This window comes from Balaenoptera ricei, chromosome 6 (assembly GCF_028023285.1).
Source record: "Balaenoptera ricei isolate mBalRic1 chromosome 6, mBalRic1.hap2, whole genome shotgun sequence".
Taxonomy (NCBI): domain Eukaryota; kingdom Metazoa; phylum Chordata; class Mammalia; order Artiodactyla; family Balaenopteridae; genus Balaenoptera; species Balaenoptera ricei.
Genome location: NC_082644.1, coordinates 42,412,380 through 42,433,310, shown reverse-complemented (window position 1 = coordinate 42,433,310; position 20,931 = coordinate 42,412,380). Strand labels below are relative to the sequence as shown.

The 20,931-nt window shown below is 48.2% G+C and overlaps 1 protein-coding gene and 1 long non-coding RNA gene across 4 annotated transcripts in view; both read right to left on the bottom strand.

Annotated features, from left to right (window-relative positions):
* Positions 1-13,527, bottom strand: part of B4GALT1 (beta-1,4-galactosyltransferase 1) — a 49,836-nt gene extending 36,309 nt beyond the window's left edge. For both annotated transcript variants that reach the window (XM_059924605.1, XM_059924606.1), the window contains exon 1: positions 12,891-13,527. In XM_059924605.1, the coding sequence (XP_059780588.1) occupies positions 12,891-13,320 (430 nt within the window). In that variant the 5' untranslated portion in view covers positions 13,321-13,527. The remainder of the gene's footprint in view (positions 1-12,890) is intronic.
* Positions 13,528-17,088: 3,561 nt separating this feature from the next.
* The window catches only part of LOC132367762 (uncharacterized), a 50,013-nt gene continuing 46,170 nt past the window's right edge, over positions 17,089-20,931 (bottom strand). Inside the window, exon 3 of one of the 2 annotated variants that reach the window (XR_009503851.1) lies at positions 17,089-17,209. This is a non-coding gene — a long non-coding RNA (uncharacterized LOC132367762). Of the gene's footprint in view, positions 17,210-19,585; positions 19,790-20,931 lie in introns of those variants that run through there. The other variant, XR_009503852.1, reaches the window with a different exon arrangement.

The window sequence follows — 20,931 nt, the reverse complement described above, 5'->3', positions numbered from 1 at the left end:
GCACGCTTAGAGCCCGTGCTCCACAACAAGAGAAGCTACTGCAATGAGAAGCCCGCACACCACAACAAAGAGTAGCCCCTGCTCACCGCAACTAGAGAAAGCCTGTGCGCAGCAACGAAGACCCAAAGCAGCCAAAAATTATTTATTTAATTAATTAATTAATTATTTTTAAAAAAGAAAAGAATACAAAAGAAAATTTTTACAATCTTAGGGTGATGAAGACCTTCCTAAGTGCAAGACAACCTGAAGTCATAAAGGAAAAGACAGACTTAAATACATAAAACTTTTGTATGATCAAAGATACCAGAGGTAAAATTAAAAGACACGTGACACGTGGAGATCATATTTGCAAATGATATATAATAAAGGAGTAATATCCATAGTATTAAAAACTCCTATAAACTTACTTAAAAACTAATAGAAAAATGGGTAAAAATATTAACAAGTAATTTACAGAAGAAATAAGAATGGCCAACTAACACATGAAATTTGCTCAACACCATCAGTAATCAGAGAGACAAACTAAAACAAGATACCACATTTGACCATCATATTGACAAATGTAAAAAGAGTGATAACATCCTGTGTGGGAAACAGGCACCTCTCATACACTGCTGATGAGGGTAAACTGGAGGGCAATTTGACAGTATGTATTAAAATGTTAAAAGTACGTGATCGTTAGATCTCAAATCAATAACCTAACCTTCCACCTTAAAAAGGGTTTTAAGAAAAAGAAAAGCAAAGTACACCCAAAGCTAAAGCAAAACAGAAGGAAGAAGATAATAAAGATTAGAGCAGAAATTAATGAAATAGAGAACAGAAAAATAATAGAGAAAAGCCATGAACCCAAAGTTGGTTCTTTGAAAAGATCAACAAAAATGCCATACTTTTGGCTAGACTGACAAGAAAAAAAAAAGAGAGAAGACGAAATTATCAAAGTTGGGAATGAAAGCAGAAATATTCCTAACAACCTTAGAGTAATAAAAAGGATTATAGGGAATACTATGAATAACTGTATGCCAACAAATTAGATGACTTAGATGAAGTAGACAAATTCCTAGGAAGACACAAACTACCAAAACTGATTTAAGAATAAAAAGAAAATCTGAATAGACCTGTAACAAATAAAGAAATTGAATCAGTAATCAAAAAGCTTCCCACAAATAAAAGCCCAGGCCCAGATGGTCTCACTAGTGAATTCTACCAGAAATTTAAAGAAGAATTAATACAACCCTCACAAACTCTCCCCAAAACTGAAGAGGAGGGAACACATCCCTACTTGTTCTGTGAGGCTGTGTTACCTTGATACCAAATTCAGACAAAGACATCATGAGAAGGATGAGAAGGAAAACTACAGATTTATTTGCCAATTATACCTCAATAAAGCTGGAAAAATATCCCTATAGATCAATGTCTCTTATGAATAAGAATTCTCAACAAAAATATTAGTAAACTGAAGCAAGCAGCATATAAAAAGGATGACACACCACAACCAAGTGGGATTTATCCCAGGGATTCAAGTTTGATTTATACCTGAAAAACACCGTATCAACAGAATGACAAGTGACAAAAACCACATGACCATCTCAACAGACACAGAAAAGCATTTGACAAAACACATCAACACCTATTCATGATAAAAAACACTCAACAAACTAGGAACAGAAGGGAACTTCCTCACCTGATAAAGAGCATCTGCAAAAATCCCACTGTTAACATCGTACTTAAAGACTGAATGTGAAAGACTGAATGTTTTCCCCCTAAGATCAGAAACAAGACAAGGATGTCCTCTCTTACTGCATCTATTCAACAATGTGCTGGAAGGTCTAACCAGGTCAAATAGGCAAGAAAAAGAGTTGCTGTGAGAGTTACTGAAAATAATGCATATGTAGTACTTTTCCCACACTTGGCATGTCAGTAAGTGCTGAGTAAGCATTACCTGTTGTGGGAGTGGTTGATGTGACTATTGCTGGAGCCTAGAACTCAAGATTCACAGCAGCTCCCACTGATTGGGTTTTCAAGCTGACCAATTTACTTGTGATTTGGGGCCTAGAAACTGGAATTGCTGGAAGGGTCAGCTGGGTGTGGATTTGTCCAGTAACTGACTCAATCCTGGCTCAGGGTCCACTGACAGTCACCCAGCTCTACACGGCTGGCCCACCTGCGGCCAAGACATTAAGCTCTATTAAGCAGGAGTACAAGGCTACATCAGAATTCCCAGGCAGGAAGAGACTCCGGAGAACATCCAGGCCAATCCCCTCATCTCGTTTTATAGATGCGCAAAGTGAGGCCCAGTGAGAGAACGTGACTTCTTTCAGATCACTCAGTAGGTTGGTGCCAAAACTGAACTTCAGGGCTTGGCATCCTGGCTTCCATCACCAGCCCCTGGGTAGAGTAAAGACAGGTGATCTACAGGCCTGTGTCTTAGGTTTTCTAACAACACAGTGGTATAGGCCACTGGGCAGCCCAGCCTGAGCCCACCTATGTCCAGCCCTCATTTTTTTTTTTTTTTAACACAGCCCTTTTCTTACCCCCTGAGACTCCACCAAATATCCAATGCTCCCTCCAGCTCCTCCCCCCGACCACTCAGCTACATATAATCTGTGATGGCCTCTCCCCAGGACACTGACGAACAATGTCCACCTGGAGAAGGGAAGGCTCTGGATGACCACAGAATCCTGGCATGCCTAAGACACGGCAACCTGCACTCCAAGTTCCCAGTGTTGTGGATTCAACAAGACGGAGGCTTCTCCTTGTGGCCTGGGGTCTGTTCAGATAAGCCAGGCGATATCTCTACCAAAGTCTGGCTCCAGGCTAAACCCTGTCCCTAAACTGTGGTTACAGTCTCAGGCGTCTTCCTCCTCCTCTTCACTGCCCCAGGGCAGTGGGGAAAAAACTTCATTTGAAAAAAATTTTACCCTGCAGTCTACTGTGTTGAATGTATGCCGTTGCTGCCCAAGGGGATGCATTGATCAAAAGACAAAGTACTGCCATTACCAAGTACCTCATCTCGTCCAATCCTCCTATCAACCCTCTGAGGTAAGAATTATCTCTCCACTTTACACAGGAAGGAATTCTTGCCCTGGGTCCCCCAGGAACAAGATGCTTGACAGCAGCTCTGGCCTAGTTCCAAATGGACCCCTGAGAGTACCCTGTTAAGTCACAGCTGATTGCTGAGGAATGCAGCAGAAGAGAGGACACGTGGAGGGGCTACAAGATGAATGGAGCAGCTGTCACAGGTTGAATGCACTCCGTCTACTGAGTCTGTAAACCTTTGGTCACTGAAATCACTAGCTCTAAAGCCATTCCTACATTTATGCAAGTAGCAGGCTCCTGTTTGTCTACAAAAGAGGCATGTGCATGGGGGGTGGCTACAGGGACAGAAACGGCAATTCATGTTTGCAGACCCTGGGCGACTGATCAACTTATTTATACCCAATATAAGTTAAAGGCCTTTCTTCATTTGGGCCCCATGTCTGGATCCCATAAACCAGGGCTGTCAGATCAGAGTTCGTCCGCATGGGGTAAATGGTCAGGTGCCCAGGCTAACCCATTAGAGTCAAACATGGGTTCTGCATGCAGTGTTTCCAGCAACCAACCTGCAAAGTTTTAGATCAACAACATTTTAAAGCCAGGCTTTTAAAGCTAGGATCTGCCCCCAATCTACAGGTTTGACTCCACAAATAAAGGAAGAAGGAAAGGCCCTTATGCTGTGTAAATCAACATTTTGGGCAAAGGTGTGTGAAGTGTAGAAAGAGCCACCAGTAAGGCTCCTTTGTGGATACCCAGGAACCTCAGCAGGAACTGCCCAGAAGCAAATGGCTTGTAGGAAAAGCCTCATGTCCAGAGCAGCTGCAGTGTCCTACACAGGGAACTTCACACACACTCACACACAGAGAGCTGAGAGTATAAGGGTGAGACTCCAGATAAATCTGACTCTCTCTTGGAATCCACACTCTTTAAAAGCCCATATCCCTGGCCCTGGAATTTACAATTTAGGGCCTGTGGGTTATTCCAGCCCTCCAGGAAAGCAAAGTGGCAGTGTGAACCAGTGTCCTAAAGATGACCATATCCTCTGGCCTGGAAATTCCCCTCTAGGAATTTATCCCCAGGAAATAATTCAACTGAAGCAAGGAGCTACATGCAGCAAAGATGTTCAAGATGATCTGTGATGGTGAAACATGTGATGTTGAATGCTAAGGGAATAGCCATAAGGATTTTAGATAATTTGGATAATTATAAGCAACATAACAGTTTATAAGATAATGTTGAACAAATATAGCAGAAGGCAAAATAGTTCACACTATGGTCGCAACAGTGTAAAACACGTATGCATTTGGAAAGTAATGGCAAGTTTTGTTACAGTGGTAGATGCATGTTTTGTTACAATGGTAGGGAGTAAAATGATATGTTTTTAAACATTTAATGTGGTGACATTGCATTTTCAATCGAAAACGGAAGAAGAAGAAGAAATCCTACAAAGCAAATGCCAAAATCTTCACAAATAAGAACTATTAGTACTACCAATAAAAGACAACATATATTTGGAGCTTATTCTGTGTTAGGCACTGTGGCAGGCCCTTTTGTGCCTACTAACTTCACAACATCTATGAGGTACTTTTATTATCCTCATTTTACAGGTGAGAGCAGTGAGGCACGGGGAGGATAACAACTTTCCCAGATCACACAGCCAGTCAGCATGATAGAAACACTACCCGTGCCATTTCAAAGGTCACCCACCTAAAAATCTTTCTGCCTGCTTAAACAGAGGTGACAACATCTTCAGCAGAAGCCTCACCACAGGACCCCTGAAATGGGTAGTGGGTAATGAGCCTCACAGGGACTCTCAGAGGGCTTTCACGTTGCAGATATGACCAGGATTTCCCTCCACCCCAGCCTAGACTCCAGGAGGAAGAAGAGGAAGGGCACTAAAGACCAACAGGTTTAGCGTGACTCAAACTTCAGAGAGGGGAGAAGGGACCAAGGCAGTCGGGGTTTGCCCGAAATGATATAATGAGCTAGAACCAGAATTCAGACTCCTCGCTCCAGAGGCCCTCGAGGCTCGCCCCCCCTGCTCTGCAGACCACAAGCACCTCCTTCTGACCTCTTCCCTTCTCCTTCCTCCCTTTGGTCCCTCAGTCTAGCTATCCTCGGCCTTCCCTCGTCCAGCACGGTCCCAGCTACACCAACTTCTCTCTCTTTTATCATCTTCCCTTCACGCCGCCTCTACTTCCTGCCCTCTCCTGCCCTGCCGGCAACTGCATGCAACAGCTGGGACTTCGGTTATGGCAGTCTCCCCATGTAACAGCAGCTAGAGGAAATGACAGGCAGTAGACCCCTGCCCCTCCCGACCAGGGAGACTGTTCAAACATGCTGAGAGACAGGGATGCTAAAAATCAGTGCTTGGAAGAAAGGCCCTTCATTTTGACTCTGGCCCTGGCCCAGGCCACCCATCCAGCTCCCTGTACCTCCTCAGTGCCCTGGGCACACCCACGCTTCGTCCTCTCTTTGCCAGGATCTGTCCACCGCTGAGGGGCTCCCCGAGAGCGGGGGCCAGCCCTTGCTCATGTCTGTCTCCTATGCTTCATATAGTGTAGTTACCAAGAAAAGTTTGCTGAATGAGCAAATGAGTCCCCATTCACCCTCTTCGGTGGGGGGGGTGGGGGGGTAGGGGGGTGGGGGTGGGGGTGGGGTGGGCGGTGCCCTTCTGACTTTGGAGTGAAGATTCAATTCTACCCATTCTCAGCCAGGCAGGGACCCTGTCCAGGCTGCCTGAAGCGCTCATCTGAATGACAGGAGCTACCTAACACCTCCACGCCGAGTGTCTGAGCTCCTATATTGCAAATACCAGCTTCCCTAGGTCCACCCTAACTGGGAGTCCTTTCCTGTTTTTTCAAGTTGGTGGTGTCCTGAAACACGACAGCTCTGCAGTTCAGTTTCAGGAACGTCAAAGGCAAAAGGACATTATGCAAAACAGGAAGAAACTTTTAAAGAAATGTTTAAAGGCATTTTCAGAATGCAACCTGTCACGAGGCCAGGCAGTTACTGGAGCCCCTACCAGGGCCCCTCCCCAGGACCTGGAGACCCACGTGGTGAGGCAGGAAGGAGCCTGACCTCACACCCTACTGGTCACGCTGGTCTGACATACCCTGCCCCTTCCCGCAGTGCAGCCTCCCCCTTGACCCCCGGGCTCTGGGCCAGTGACCCTCGGCAGAGTCCCAAATCCAAAGTGCCCCTCAGAAGAGGAGAATTTAGCTCCAGTGAGGACATTCAAAGTGGCATAACTTCAAAAGAGGCGCCTTGCGAAGAGCCTGAGTGCCAGCTCTGCTGGTCTCTGAGGCTTCTCCTGAAAGGAATTCCCAGAAACCTACAGGTTCTCACCTCCTGGCCCTTCTCCAGATCTCAGGACCCTCTGGAGGTAGGAGAACTGTGCTGTATGTTTCAGAACCTGGTTTGCTAGCTTGTTCCCACACCTCCTGTGGACACGGTCACATCTCGGTCACGTCACCAGCACTGGGTTAGCACCGGTGCTCACCCAGCACCATGGCCCCAGGGCCACGGTGCACGTAAGCCCGGCCCAGGGAATTGGCTGCTAAGGAGACAAACGGAGCAATTCCTGAGGAAGCTGACTCCTAGGGCATCACCCCCGCTGCACAATCTGTCCTGCAGCCTGGCCCTCTGTCCCTGCCCCAAGCGCTTCCTGCACCTAGTTTTTAATCAGAATTCTAGACACATCTTTTTTTCAGCAATAAATGATGTTCATCTGCCACCACTAAGCAAACCTGAAATTTTCAATGAGTCTATCCTTTAGTAAGACTGGTTTAAAAACCAAGCCCTTCTCAAAAAGCATGCATCCCCTTTTCTTCCTTTTTAAAATACTCTACTATGGAAACAATCCAAAAAGTACCTAAAGCTTTAGGCATGAGCCTCACTGGACCACTAAGAAAAAAACAAAAACTATCTGTATGTGTGTTCGGCAACAGTTGAATAATAAAAGTTATACCCTTTGATGTTTTTAAAGGTGTAGGACCAAGCCTGTGACAGAATCTTAAGGGAAAAATCCTGGACACCAGGCTATCTATATCTATATCTATCTATACCAATCTATCTACCCATCTATAAAGATATCAACTAAATTCTGAAACATGTACAAGAAAAAAGACTAGCAGGAAATTTGCCAACATGCGTCCTCTAGGTGATAGGAATATAGATGTGCTTTTCAACCTCTTTTAACTTCTCAAATGGTTTTCAATGAGCCTGCGTTACTTTTTACAAAAAGGAGGAAGAGATTACCCGCTCCTCAAAAAAAACAGGCAAAAGCAAAGGCCCACAACCCTGGCCTCCGGCATCCCAGGGAGACAAATCCTCCTCCTCTCTCTCAGGGCTTTGTGAGGGGCTTGGAGAGGCGGCAGGGGGAAAGAGAAGCAGCTACACTACACACCCAGACCAGACATTAAAATCACTGCCAAAGAATTCAGCAACAGCCAATAACACAGCCCCTGGCCTTCATTTGTGCAAGGAAGGGGCGGGCTGAGCCAGGCTGAAAAGTAGAACCTGAAACACTGAGCGTGTGACTCAGCCCTTCTGCCTCCTAAGGACGAATCCCTTTAGGCCACGTTCTCCCAGAACCAGCTCCCCACCAGACCCTGTCCCCTACCCCCCAAGCCACCGCAACCTTCCAACCTGGAGGTCTCTGACCTTTAGAAAAGGATCCAAGATCTCTCCCCCAAGCCGGCGACCTGCGTAGGCCCAGGTAAACACAGAGGGCCTCACAACTGAGGCTTTTGCAATCACAGCCACAGTCTGGCTCTCAGGATCCCTCGCCAAGTTAAGGGACAGGAGGGACCCTGTGGAGATCACCGAATCCAATCTCATGCCTTGTTAACTCCCCAGGAGTCAGGGTCTGGCTTACAGTGACCTCATCACCTGGACCACATGGGCAGTACCAGAGGCAAAGGTAAAATGGCCACGGCGGAGGCCCTCAAGGGAGTTAGCTGCGAGGGAGGACTGACTATCTGTCCTAAAACAACTGGACTGCTGCTTAACCAGATAAGAATAACTGGAATTTCCAGGTGGACATGGATTCAAGCAGAATTTCAGTCTCTGCTTCTTATCAAGTACAGGCAAGGAACACTGAGCAGGGAATAAGGCATAGGAGGCACTGGGTAAACAGTCAGTGAAGAAATTACCAGGTTTGACTTGACCACAGGATGCCTGGGCCCCTTTCACACACATCCAGAGCCCAGCTGAGCCCAAAGGGTATGAGCCTCCTGGCCCTGCCCCCAAAGTCTGGAAGGTCCCCAGGGTGGAATCCACGGAAGGGCTGGGACTGCCTGGGCATTAACTGTCCCGTCTTTCCCAAACCATAAATTAGTCTATCCCCAGCCTGGAAATCCCTACACTGCTGCTATCCAAAGACCGTAATACCCAACCATATGGCTGCTGATGTATCATTACAGTCATTATAAAGCAGCAAGTTAAAGATTACCCACAAAGCTAATGCAAGGCTTCAGAAATTAGAGGAACATTTTCACACAATCAGATAAAACCGGGACTGGAGAACTTTAATACCAACTCTGGGTTTCTGAATAAGGGAAAGAAAGAACGAAGAAAGGCAGGAAAGGGGATGGCTAGGGAGGCAGAGACTAAACATACACGCACACACTCTGGCTTCCCTAAATGACATCGGCATGGTTTAATTATGCCTCCTCTGCCTAAACTGTGAGTTCCAAAAGAGAAGGCATTTTGTCATCTCCCTCTCTGTAGCTCTAGCGCCCAGCCTAGGACAGGCATATTGTTGAATCCAGGAAAGCTGTCACCTTATCAGACCTCTCAGATGGACCCACAGACACACCTAGCAGGGATCTTCCCAAACTCAATGCCACATTAGGCCGCCCTGAGCCTCTGCACTAAGTGTCTACCGGGCAATAACTTTAAGGAAAAGCATTAGACTGGGAAGCAGGATACCTGGTTTTTCCAGCCCCAGCTGGCTACTGCCTGGCTGTATGGCCTGAGGCAAGACCCTTCCCCTCTAGCACAATGTAGGATGGGGGCCAGGGAACTGCAGAGACCCATCCTGGGATGCTGTGGTTCCAAGATGCTGCAGTTTGAGTCCAATCTCACATGTGGCTCTTGCAACCTGTAACCCAAGGAACTTGCACCTGGTTCATCAGGTGGAGGCCCCGGTGCTTACTCAGAGTCTGGGACGAATTACAACAGGCAGGAGACACTTCTGCGACCATCAGGCTGAGTGGAAAAAAGTGAGCCAAATAGTCATGGAGGGTATTTCTCCACCTCAGATTGTTAGACAAGACGGCATGTCTGTGTGTAGGTCAAGAAATTATTTTCCCCAGGAAAAGCAACAGGACAAAACTGGTTTAAAAGACTAGTTACCTAACCTCCCAAAGCTTAAAGATCTGGACACAGGGGAGGCTCCCGGTGCCTCCCCAACCCGCAGGATGAGGCTCCACCGCAAGCCAGAAGGTGATGAGGCTCTAAGACTCATCCCAAAGAAGAGAGAGAGCCCTTTCCAGAGGGGAGGCCAAGACAGATGTCCTCGAAGTACACTATGTCCCAGGCAGCATGCTTGTGTCCACATGTGTGCATATGGGGGGAGGGGGAGAAGCGGGAACAGTGTGCTGGTGGAGAAACACCTGACAGCTGAGAGCCCAGCAGACACCCAGCAAGTGCTCTGTCTTGTCAAGGGTACAAACCACGGCAGAGGCTCGGCTGACACCCCCCATGAGACCTGGGGAAAACAGCTCACGGATAAGTGCTCTCCCAGGGCCCTGGCTACCTGTGGCTGTTTGCTGGCCCAGATGCCCATGACTCTCTGGCGCCCACCTCTAGATCAGAGTCCTTTTCTGAACAAAGGAAGAGGCTCTCTTCAAAGCATAGCTGGGCAAGAGGAGCCTCGGGTTTAGGCAGTCCTATACTCACCACCGCCCGCCTCCCACCCATAGACTGTACCAACTGCCCAGGTCAGCCCAGCCTCCCCTAACCAGTCCTACCTGAGGTACTGCCCCCGCCCCGCCCCCAGTCAGCCCCTCTCTGGGCGGGCAGCGCCAGTGCTAGTCAAGTCACGTGGAGCTGCCGCCAAATCTAAGCAGAGATAAACATTCATTCCGGGAAAAGTAACTCAACGCAAGGCTGCTGCTCCTCCCAGGCTGACTACATCTCCGGCAAACACCCAGGCTGCCAGAAAAGGGAGCCCCACTGCCATGGTCAGTGAGATGCTGCACAGCCCAAGGGCCAAGACGACAGCGACAGCGCCTACAGGCCTGGACCCCCCGGGAGAACTCCCTGGGGAACTTGCAGGAATCCTCAGGAAAGACCCACCTTTCCCCTGCAGCCCTCACTCCTGAAAGCCTCACATCAGCCCAGCAGGTGTCCCGGGGCAGAGCCTACTATGGCTCCAAACTGTGCAACCTGCCCTAATGCACAGTGTAGACACTGGCAGGATTCAAACCCAAGTCTATCTGAAGTCTATCCTGAGGCTCTTAACAACCCAGGACAGATCCAACAGTGACCCGTCAGCAGCCCAGTCTGGTGCCTGGCTCCTGCAGGGAAGGGCATGCCCGTTACCCACCACCTACCAGCCCGGAGGGATCACAGCATCTGGCACAGACCCTTGGACACCAGAAAGTAGAGCCCAGTTGTGGAAAGGAACTGCAAGTAGTGAAAAGGCCACAGCTTTAAACCCCACGGATGCTTTCTCCCACCAACCTCGAAACCACCACGCAATGGCTTTGGCTGACACCTGCCCAGCTGAACAGATGGGCTTGACTCCCCCAGCCCACACACTCTCCAGGAGACTTTCAGCTTTCTCAAGCCTCTCTCCTAACCAGGAGCCTCCACTTTGAGAGCACCCAACCCTCAAACCCAAGGGCTCAATAAAACTGAAGAAAAACACTCCACCCTCACCTTCCGGGGCTACCTCCGCAGCAGCCGAAACGTCACGGTCCCATGCATGTCACACAAAGGCAGACAAGCAACAGAAAGCCCAGGGCCTCTCCCCTCGCCCTCCGACACTGTATCTCTCATGAAGTCTGTTCGTGCCGCCAGTTCAGAGTCAACGTAGAAACAGCAGTAACTCGTCACCCAATCACTGGGCAACACCAAGGTGGGCCACCACGGCCTCTCATGACTCATTGAGAAGATCCTACACCTCAAACACCAATCTAATGAACTTTGGGGTACTTTCCTTTAATTTGCTAATTAATTTCTTTTTCCTTCTACATAATATCCAGGCAACAATTAAAAACAAAAGATCAAAATCTGGCCTCTCTGTGGTCTGAGAACTCACCAGCCCTCTTCCTCCTCTGCTGTTCACAGCCATCTCCAGAGTCTGAGAAAATGAAACTTCAAGTCCCAGGTCCTATTTGCCATGTACTTAACATACACAATCTCATTTAGTCCTAAAAATAACTCTGTGAGTTAAGCATGGACAACCCCGTTTTACACAAGAGAAAGAGACTCTGAGGAACTCTGTAACATGCCTGAGGTCAGACACTTAGCAGCATGGCAAAGATTCCATTTCATTTTACAGGACCAGTCTGCTTCCCAGACTAACCATCAAGTCCAAAAGAATTCAAGTTTCTGCTTAAAAAAAAAAAAAAAGTCCCCTGTATTACCACAGTTCATGTCTGACCAACTCCAGGAGCATCCTCCCAAACTTGATATGAAAATATTGAAGTAATTATTGGAGAAATTGAGCAAGAGTGTGTAGGAGGCCTGCTCTGTCTGGGCTCTGTGAAAAAGTGACAGAGTTCCTACTGGCAGGATGCCTGCCCTCCTGCCAGGGTCCCTCACTCAGAACGACATTCTCTACACCCTGGCATTGAAACTGAGCAGCCACCTGTCTGGTAATCTTGGGAGCAACCTGTGGCTGCCTTGTGCCTGACTGCCTGTGGATTACAGGTCAAGGGGAGGTCCCGGTGGGCATGGGCTCAGCCTCCTCGTGACATAAGGAATGCAAACCCACCGACCCAAGCTCTCTGCTTGTGCTGAAACAGAGGCTGGAGTCCCGGTTCAGATCATCTGGGCAAGATACCTGAGACTCCAGGCTGCTGCTACCAGGAAGGGACAACTTGGTGCTAACTGATTATATTTTAGCCCTCCAGCCCCCAGGGTACACACATTATACTGGTACAAATACCCTCGGCCCCTGGGAGGGCCCTGCTTTTGGGAAGCTACAAGGGCAGGAAGCAGGGTAGGAGGGCCCCAGGGCACGGATCTCCGCAGAGGAGGAACTGAACACAATAGTGACAATTTACTGAGGGCTTACCCTCATTCTTGTAAACGCTTGTTTACACTGTTTGGTCTAATCTTCCAAAACACCCCCCGGAAACAGGTACCACTTATTCCCATTTAACAGATGAAAAACCAGAGGTTTAGGGACAAGTTACTTGCCCAAAAGCTTAGGAAAAGAGTTAACCCACACTCAGGAGGCAGTGGCTCTATGTGAAGACAGGAGATGTGACCTGGGAGGTCTGCTCCCTTCCCTCCTGGAGGCCTCATCATCAGCGTTCCAAACTAGAGAGAGCGGGTTACTCTGAGCTGCCTCGTAGTCCCTACCAGAGTTAGCAGAGAGAAGGCTGCTCCGAGTTCTAAGCAGACTCAAACTCCCAAAACTTCTTGAGGCTTGGGCCAGAGCAGGGAAGTCTCCAAGGCCTTCTCCGGTGCTGGGATCGGGGGTGGGTGGGTGGCGGTGGCTACGGCTTACTTAAACCGTCCCCGACCCAGCCTCCAGCATGAATCCGAAGGGACTCACCTCCCAACCTCTCACCCCCATCCAGCCCGGAACCTGTTTGGGATTAGGGGCTCTGATCCGGAATAGGGAGACTGGCTGTCGAGGAAGAGGGCATGGGCGAACGTGCATGGTACCTTACCGAGCAGCGGGGACTCCTCAGGGCATGCGGGCAGCGACAGTGCTGTGGCGGGGGGCACTGGGGCCGAAGTCAAGTTGCTCCCGGGGCCGGGGCCGGGGCCGGGGCCGGGGCGAGAGTCCGCGTCTGGGTTGGAGGCGCCACCCAAGCGCGGCTTGGAAGAGGTGCGCAAAGGCGGCGGCGGTGCGGCCCCTCGGGGCCGGAGCTCCCCGGAGGGCTGCCCGATGGCGGCGGCGCCGTTAGAGCTGCCCTGCAGCGGTGTGGGCACCCCGACCAGCTGAGGCAGGCGGCTCAGGTCGCGGCCGACCAGGTAGTAGACGAGGGTGACTCCAAGATGCAGCGCGCAGACAGCCACGAGCAGGCGGCAGGCCCGCTGCAGGGACGCGCCCGGCATCGCGGCGCTGCCGCCCAGGAGCGGCTCCCGAAACCTCATCTTCCCGCCGCCGCTTTAAGGGGGGGGGTGGGCTACCGCGGGCAGGGCGGCCCGCCCGCGGGCCGCCGGCCAGACACTGCCAGACCACTGCAATTGGGGGAGGGATCGGGGGAGGAGGCGAGGGAGCGGCGCCGGCGGGCAGGCGGCGGAATTCAGACTCGGGCCGGCTCAGCAGCCCAGCAAGCAAAGTGCGACCGAGGAGCTGGCGCGGACGGGGGCGGGGCCGAGGCCGCCAGCGGGGCGGGGACAGGGCCGCCGGCTGGAGCCGCGTTTTCGGGACAGGAGCTGGGGGCGGGGCCGTGTGGGGCGGGGCCGAGCTGCGGGGCGGGGCCTGTGGAGGGTGGGCCGCCGGGGCGGAGCCGTTCGGGGCGGCAGTTGGCAGCCCGCAGCCTTGGAATCGAGCTTTCGGGCCCTCACGCCGCCCTCCTCCGCAGCCTGCCCCGTGGGGCTTCGGTCCCTACCAAGCCGCGCTTCCCCCTCCTCCTCCTCTTCCTCCGAGCTGCCCCCGAGAAGCGCCGCCACTTCCTGCGGTGCTGAAGGGCTGGGTTACGCGCCTGGGCCTGCAGCGCCGCGTCAGAGAGGAGGGAAGAGAACAGAGCAGACTAGTCGTGGTCTTGAGGGGTCGGGGGCCGCGGCGGCTTTCCTGAAGGTGGACCTCGGTAGACCTGGGGGGAGGGTCAGGAAGAGGGGCGGAGAAGGGTTGCCCAGGAAACGGCTTCGACGCCCAGCAGGAGGTAGGACAGCGGAAGAGGGAGTCTCTGGGACGTTCGGAACCCCCTCCCTTGGCCGAGCTAGGCCCCTCTACCGAGGTGGGGGCCCAGCAACTAGGCGCGGCTCACCCGGCGCCCTGCAGAAAAGAAAGTGGACGAGTCTCCGCCTCTCTGAGCTCACTGTCCTACAGCCCAGGTTAGGGGATCCCAGGGACCCGCCCAGCTCGGTTGTGGGGGATGCGTGGGTGCTTCTTCTAGCGCATCCCACACCATGCACTGCGTGGGAGGGTGTCAAAGAGCCCCAGTGACTCCCGCGCCGCCATGCAGGAGGAGATCAGCAGGCTTTATTTACAGTCTGCGCGGGCCTGGACACAATGTCATGAAGTAGGAATTGTTCCCATTTTACAGATAGAATTCAAGGCTCAGGAAGGTTAAGAAGCTTGCTTAGGATCCCACAGCTGGTGAGAGGCAGAGGCAGAATTCTGGCTCTAAAACCTTTATTTACCACTTGTTGATTTGCTAGTAAGGGCTGGAAGCTGTGTGGGTGAGAGGTTTAGGCACTGAAGTCCCTTGGTTCAAATTTGACCCAGAGGCCACTCGTCAGGCCCACTTGGTTGCCTGAGTGAGCAGGGACACCTCATTTCTGAGAAGGACTCATGGAGGTGCTGTCACTTATGTGGATGGGGAAGCTGAGGGCTGTGGCAGCCTACTCTGAAGTGGAGGAAATAATAACAATGCTACCATAGACTGAGAGTTTCCTATATACCAGTCAGACACAAGTGTAACTGCTTTACATACATTGCCTCAATCCTAACAACACCATGAAGTGGGCAGTTGTTACTCTCACCATTTCACGGATGAGAAAACTGAGGCTCAGGAGTTGACATGTGGTTGTGATCACACAGAATCTACTTTCTTCACTTGGCTTCCTGGACATCAGGCTTTTCTGATCTTCCTCATTTCACTGGCCACTCCTCTGTCTCTTTTCTGGACTTCTCTCTTCCCTGGTTGGTGAAGGCCCCAGGCCATAGTCCATGATGCTCTTTTCTGTCTACACAGAAAAGAGTGTGATTTGTATTCAGTAATATCTGTATGCTGATGACTGCAAAATTTTCCATCTCCAGCCCTGACCAACCAACTCATATTCCACTGCCTCTCTTACTGGCATCTCAAACTCAGCACCTACTCCCTACACTCCACTCCCATTCTTACTTACCTCAGAGAATGGCACTGTTGTTCATCCATTTCCCCCAAGCCTCGAACCTAAAAGGTGTCCTCAATGTGCTTTTCTTATTCTTAAATGCCGTTTCCAATCCCTCAGCAAGTCTTGTCAGTGCTACCTTCAAATTATCAAAATTAACCACTTGCTAACTCTGCTGTAACTGTCCTGGACCAAGCCACCATCATGTTGACCTGGGTTATAAGGTAGCCTCCTACTTGGTCACCCTGCTTCTACCTCCACCATGCCCCCTCCCCAGTCTATTCTCCAAACAGCAGCTAGGGAGATCTTTGTAAGCGTAAATCAGTTCATGCCATTTTATTTTGAACGAACCCCAAATTTGTAGAAGCCCTGTCTAATCTGGTTTCTATCTCTATTCCCCTTCCTCTTCTCCTATCACCCTCTACCATGCTCTATGTACTTTAGCCACACTGACCTAACTGCTGCTATTCCTTGAACTTGCCCTGTTACTTCCTACCTCAGGACCTTCGTACTTGCTGTTCACTTAGCCTGAAACACTTATGAAATACTTAGCCCCATACTTCATTCAGATCTCTCAACTGTCACCTTATGAGAGAGGTCTTCTCAGACTACCCTATGTAGAATAGTCCCCCACCCAAAGCTGCTTAACCTGCTTGATTTTTTTCAGAGTAGATATCACTACCCAGAATTATACATTTAATTTATTGTTTGTTGTCTGTCTCTCTCATTAGAAGATCAGCTGCATGAGTGCAAGAACTTTCTCTCTTGTTCACTACTATATCCTCAGCTCCTAGAAATGAACCCGACACATAGTTGGCACTGAATAGATATTTGTTAAAATACCTGTTAATGAATGCTTATGATCATCTTGATAATGTGGGAAGGGGAGAGGGGAAGAACTATTGTAGTTAGAACACAAATTCAAGAGTCGTTCACCAGGGAACTGGTGAGGGTGAAGCTGGCCCCAACAGTCTATGCCTAGAGAAAAATGCCTGGCTAATAAGTGAGGATGGGTCAGAATAGTCCCCTATCTGAAAAATGTGAGGAGGGGAAAATGGAGGTGTATCTTCCATGTGTCCAGATAATGACCAGGAGACAGACTTGAGGGGAGGCTAGGGGTCACAGACCTACCCCAAGACCCTCGCTGTGGCCAGAAAGCAGGAAAAGGAACAGTACTTGCTAACTATCTCTTGGGAACATGCAGAGTCCACTGAGGCCTGAGACAGCCTCAACAGCCCCCCACCCAGAGGTGCCTAGAATTGGTAAATTTCTTGCTTCACAAAGGCCCAGAAAGTCAGAAACTCTCCGGACAACATTGTCCAGCTGTCTAAACCTGAACTGGAGTTACAGACAGAGACAGGCCCAAGATAACCTTCTCCAGCTCTTTTCACTCTCGGCTTTGTCAGGTGAAAAATTAATACCATGGGGAGATACCTGGAGGAAGAAGTAGCAGTGCTGACTGGACAAAAGCTGGGATCTGCGTGGGTTTGGTAGTTTGCCCATCCAATGCTGATCTGCCCAGAATCACCCCGCTGTCTGCTCCTCCCTGCAGGCTGCCTTCAGCTGGTTAGTGGCATTTCCTCTGCCCTCTCATAGTACCCTCATTGCACCTGTCAGTTTACATTTGTTTCACCCTAGTAGATCAGAAGGGCATATAATAGTGCCTGGCACATGGTAGACAGTTATTTATTTCTGTGTAACACACCACCCCAAAGCTTAGTATCTTAAAATGAGCCATTTCTTTCTTAGAATATTGTGGGTTGAGTGGCAGTTCTGCTTCACGTGGTATCAGCTGGGGCACTGGCACAGTTGGAAGTTCCAAAATGGCGTCACTCACATGGCTGGCAGCTGACACTGGCTGGGGGCTGGATTAGAATGGGTCATGTTTCAGGAGCCTTGGTTCTTCTGCACATGGATTTCTCCACAAGGGCCTCTCACATGGCTACTTGGGTTTCCTCACAAACTGGAGGGTGTGTTCCTACAATGAGCATTTCAAGAACAAGGTAAGAAAATGCACATCCCTTAGGGCCTAGCCTTAAGCATCAGTTCTGTGGGCATTTTAGTTAAATTACGGGGCAGCCCAGATTCAAGGGGAGTAGAAATAGACTCTACCACTTGATGAGAGGAGGGGTAAAGAATTGGCAGCCATCCTTTTTAATCCACCATAGTTTGCCCAGTGGCCATAAATTTCAATTCCTCGAAATCATATCATCTAAATTAGGTCCAGATATGGTTCCTCAGGTTCAGTGACGTATGAACCAGAAAACAAATAACCTTCTTCCTCTTCCTAATTCAGTCCAAAGGCCACTAGGTAGGGATGAAACAAGGTAGGAGTCCAAATGTCATAGGCATGGATAGTGTGTCAAAGCTCAACTGAACAAGGAGGGGAGGGCAGCCCAGCTCAGGGTGTCAAAAGCCCAAGCAGAGTAAAGAGGGCATCCATAGAGCATTAGGGTATTAGGGGTTTCTGTGAAGTAGGGCAGCCCAGTGCAGCGCGTTGGAGCCCAAGTGGGATGAGGAGATTGTTAAATACAGGGAGATTGATTAAAAGTAACTATATATATACATAATGAGAGTCACCCAAGTTTCTGACTGTCCAAGAAGGGAGTTACAAATATGGACAAATAGAAAACTAAAATGAACTCTGACACTTTACTGGAATTGGAGAAATTGCTGTGAATTCATAGTTTTCAATATATAGATAGATAATGAAATAAATATAGATGTGTGTGTGTTTATATGTAAATATGAGGGAATATCTGGGAGAAGTCCTGAGGGCAGAAACTTCCCAATAGCAATGAGCACATCTATACCCAAATCTTGGTTTCTAAATACCATTTTCGAATAAAAGAAACTAGATATTCCAGGAGAAAAGGCTGATCTCAGGGATATTACAAGATAAGCCTGGAAAATCTTGTGCCAGAAAGTAACAAAGAGCTCAAAGAATGACGACAATATGTCAAAAGAACACAGAAATCAGTTTGAAAAGGCTCCCATTGGCCAAATCTGGAACAATTTGAGCATGAAGATAAATATTTATAGGAACAGTTTACAACCACTTGAACAAAATAGGAAACCATGAGTTCATACTGATATAAAGAAACTTTTTTTACTTTATTTTATTGGAGTATAATTGATTTACAAGGTTGTGTTTCAGGTATACAGGAAAGTGATTCAGTTATACATATACATATATTCTTTCTATTTTGTATTATTTTCTCATATAGGTTATCACAGAACATTAAATTTTTTAAATTAATTTACTTTTGGCTGTATTGGGTCTTTGTTGCTGTGCACAAGCTTTCTCTAGTTGCAGTGAGCAGGAGCTACTCTTCACTGCGGTGTGCAGGTGTCTCATTGCGGTGGCTTCTCTTGTTGCAGAGCATGGGCTCTAGGCACACGGGCTTCAGTAGTTGTGGTGCAGTCTCAGTAGTTGTGGCTTGCGGGCTCCAGAGCACAGGCTCAGTAGTTGTGGCGCACGGGTTTAGTTGCTCCACGGCATGTGGGATCCTCCCAGACCAGGGATTGAACCCGTGTCCTCTGCATTGGCAGGTGGATTCCTAACCACTGTGCCACTAGGAAAGTCCCTATCACAGCATACTGAATAGAGTTCCCTGTGCTATACAGTAGGTCCTTGTTGGTTATCTATCTTACATATAGTAGTGTATGTACATTCATCCCAAACTCCTGATTTATTCCTCCCCCCACCCACATTTCCCTTTTGGTAATCGTAAGTTTGTTTTCAATATCTGTAACTCTGTTTCTGTTTTGTGAATAAGTTCATCTGTATCATTTTTAAATTAGATTCTACATGTGAGTGATATCATATGATATTTGTCTTTCTCTGTCTGACTTCACTTAGTATGATAATCTCTAGGTCCATCCATGTTGCTGCAAATGGCATTATTTCATTCTTTTTTATGGCTGAGTAATACTCCATTGTATATATGTACTACATCTTCTTTATCCATCCCTCTGTTGATGGACATTTAGGTTGCTTCCATGTCTTGGCTATTGTAAACAGTGCTGCATTGAATATTGGGGTACATGTATCTTTTTCGATTATGGTTTTCTCTGGATATATGCCCATGAGTGGGATTGCGGGATCATATGGTAATTCTATTTTTAGTTTTTTAAGGAAACTCCATACTGTTCTCCATAGTGGCTGTATCAATTTTCATTGCCGCCAACAGTGGAAGAGGGTTCCCTTTTCTCCACACCCTCTCCAGCATTTATTGTTTGTAAGTTTTTTGATAATGGCCATTCTGATGGGTGTGTGGTGATACCTCATTGCATTTCTCTAATAATTAGTGATGTTGAGCATCTTTTCATGTGCTTTTTGGCCATCCGTATGTCGTCTTTGGAGAAATGTCTATTTAGATCTGCCCATTTTTTGATTGGGTTGTCTGGTTTTTTGACATAGAGCTGCATGAGCTGCTTTTGTATTTTGGATATTAATCCCTTGTTGGTCGCTTCATTTGCAAATATTTTCTCCCATTCTGAGGGTTGTCTTTTCGTTTTGTTTATGGTTTCCTTTGCTGTGAAGCTTTTAAGTTAACTAGGATAAAGACACTTTAATGAGTAATGAGATATTTACATAACTTCAAAGTACCTCCCCCACAAAACACTTGTGATTTCAATGGGAAACATTAGAGGAATCCAAATTATTAAACATTCTACAAAATAACTATCCTGAAATCCTAAAAAATGTCAAGATCATGATAGTCAAGGAAAGACGGAGGAACTGTTCCCCATTAAAGGAGACTAAAGAGAAGTGAATGCCAAATGCATCACCGTGATTCTGAAGTGGATCCTTCTGCCATAAAGAATATTTGGGGAATAACCAGTGAAACTTGACTGGGGCCTAAAGGTAAGATGATAGTAAACCCACGCACATATGGTCACCTAATCTGTGACAAAGGAGGCAAAAATATACAATGGAGAAAATACAGCCTCTTCAATAAGTGGTGCTGGGAAAACCAGACAGCTACATGTAAAAGAATGAAATTAGAACACTCCCTAACACCACACACAAAAATAAACTCAAAGTGGATTAAAGACCTGAGTGTGAGGCCAGACACTATAAAACTCTTAGAGGAAAACATAGGCAAAACACTCTTTGACATAAATCGCAGCAGGATCTTTTTTGGCCCACCTCCTAGAGTAATGAAAATAAAAACAAAAATTAACAAATGGGATCTAATTAAACTTAAAAGCTTTTGCACAGCAAAGGAAACCATAAACAAGATGAAAAGACAACCCTCAAAATGGGAGAAAATATTTGCAAACGAAGCAATGGACAAGGGATTAATCTCCAAAATACACAAATAGCTAATGCAGCTCAATATCAAAAAAACAAACAACCCACTCAAACAATGGGCCAAAGACCTAAATAGACATTTCTCCAAAGAAGACATACAGATGGCCAACAAACATATGAAGAGATGCTCAACATCACTAATTATTAGAGAAATGCAAATCAAAACTACAATGAGGTATCACCTCACACCCATCAGAATGGCCATTATCAAAAAACCTACAGAGCTTCCCTGGTGGCGCAGTGGTTAAGAATCTGCCTGCCAATGCAGGGGACACTGGTTCAAGCCCTGATCTGGGAAGATCCCACATGCCGCGGAGCAACTAGGCCCGTGAGCCACAACTACTGAGCCTGCGCGTCTGGAGCCTGTGCTCCGGAACGGG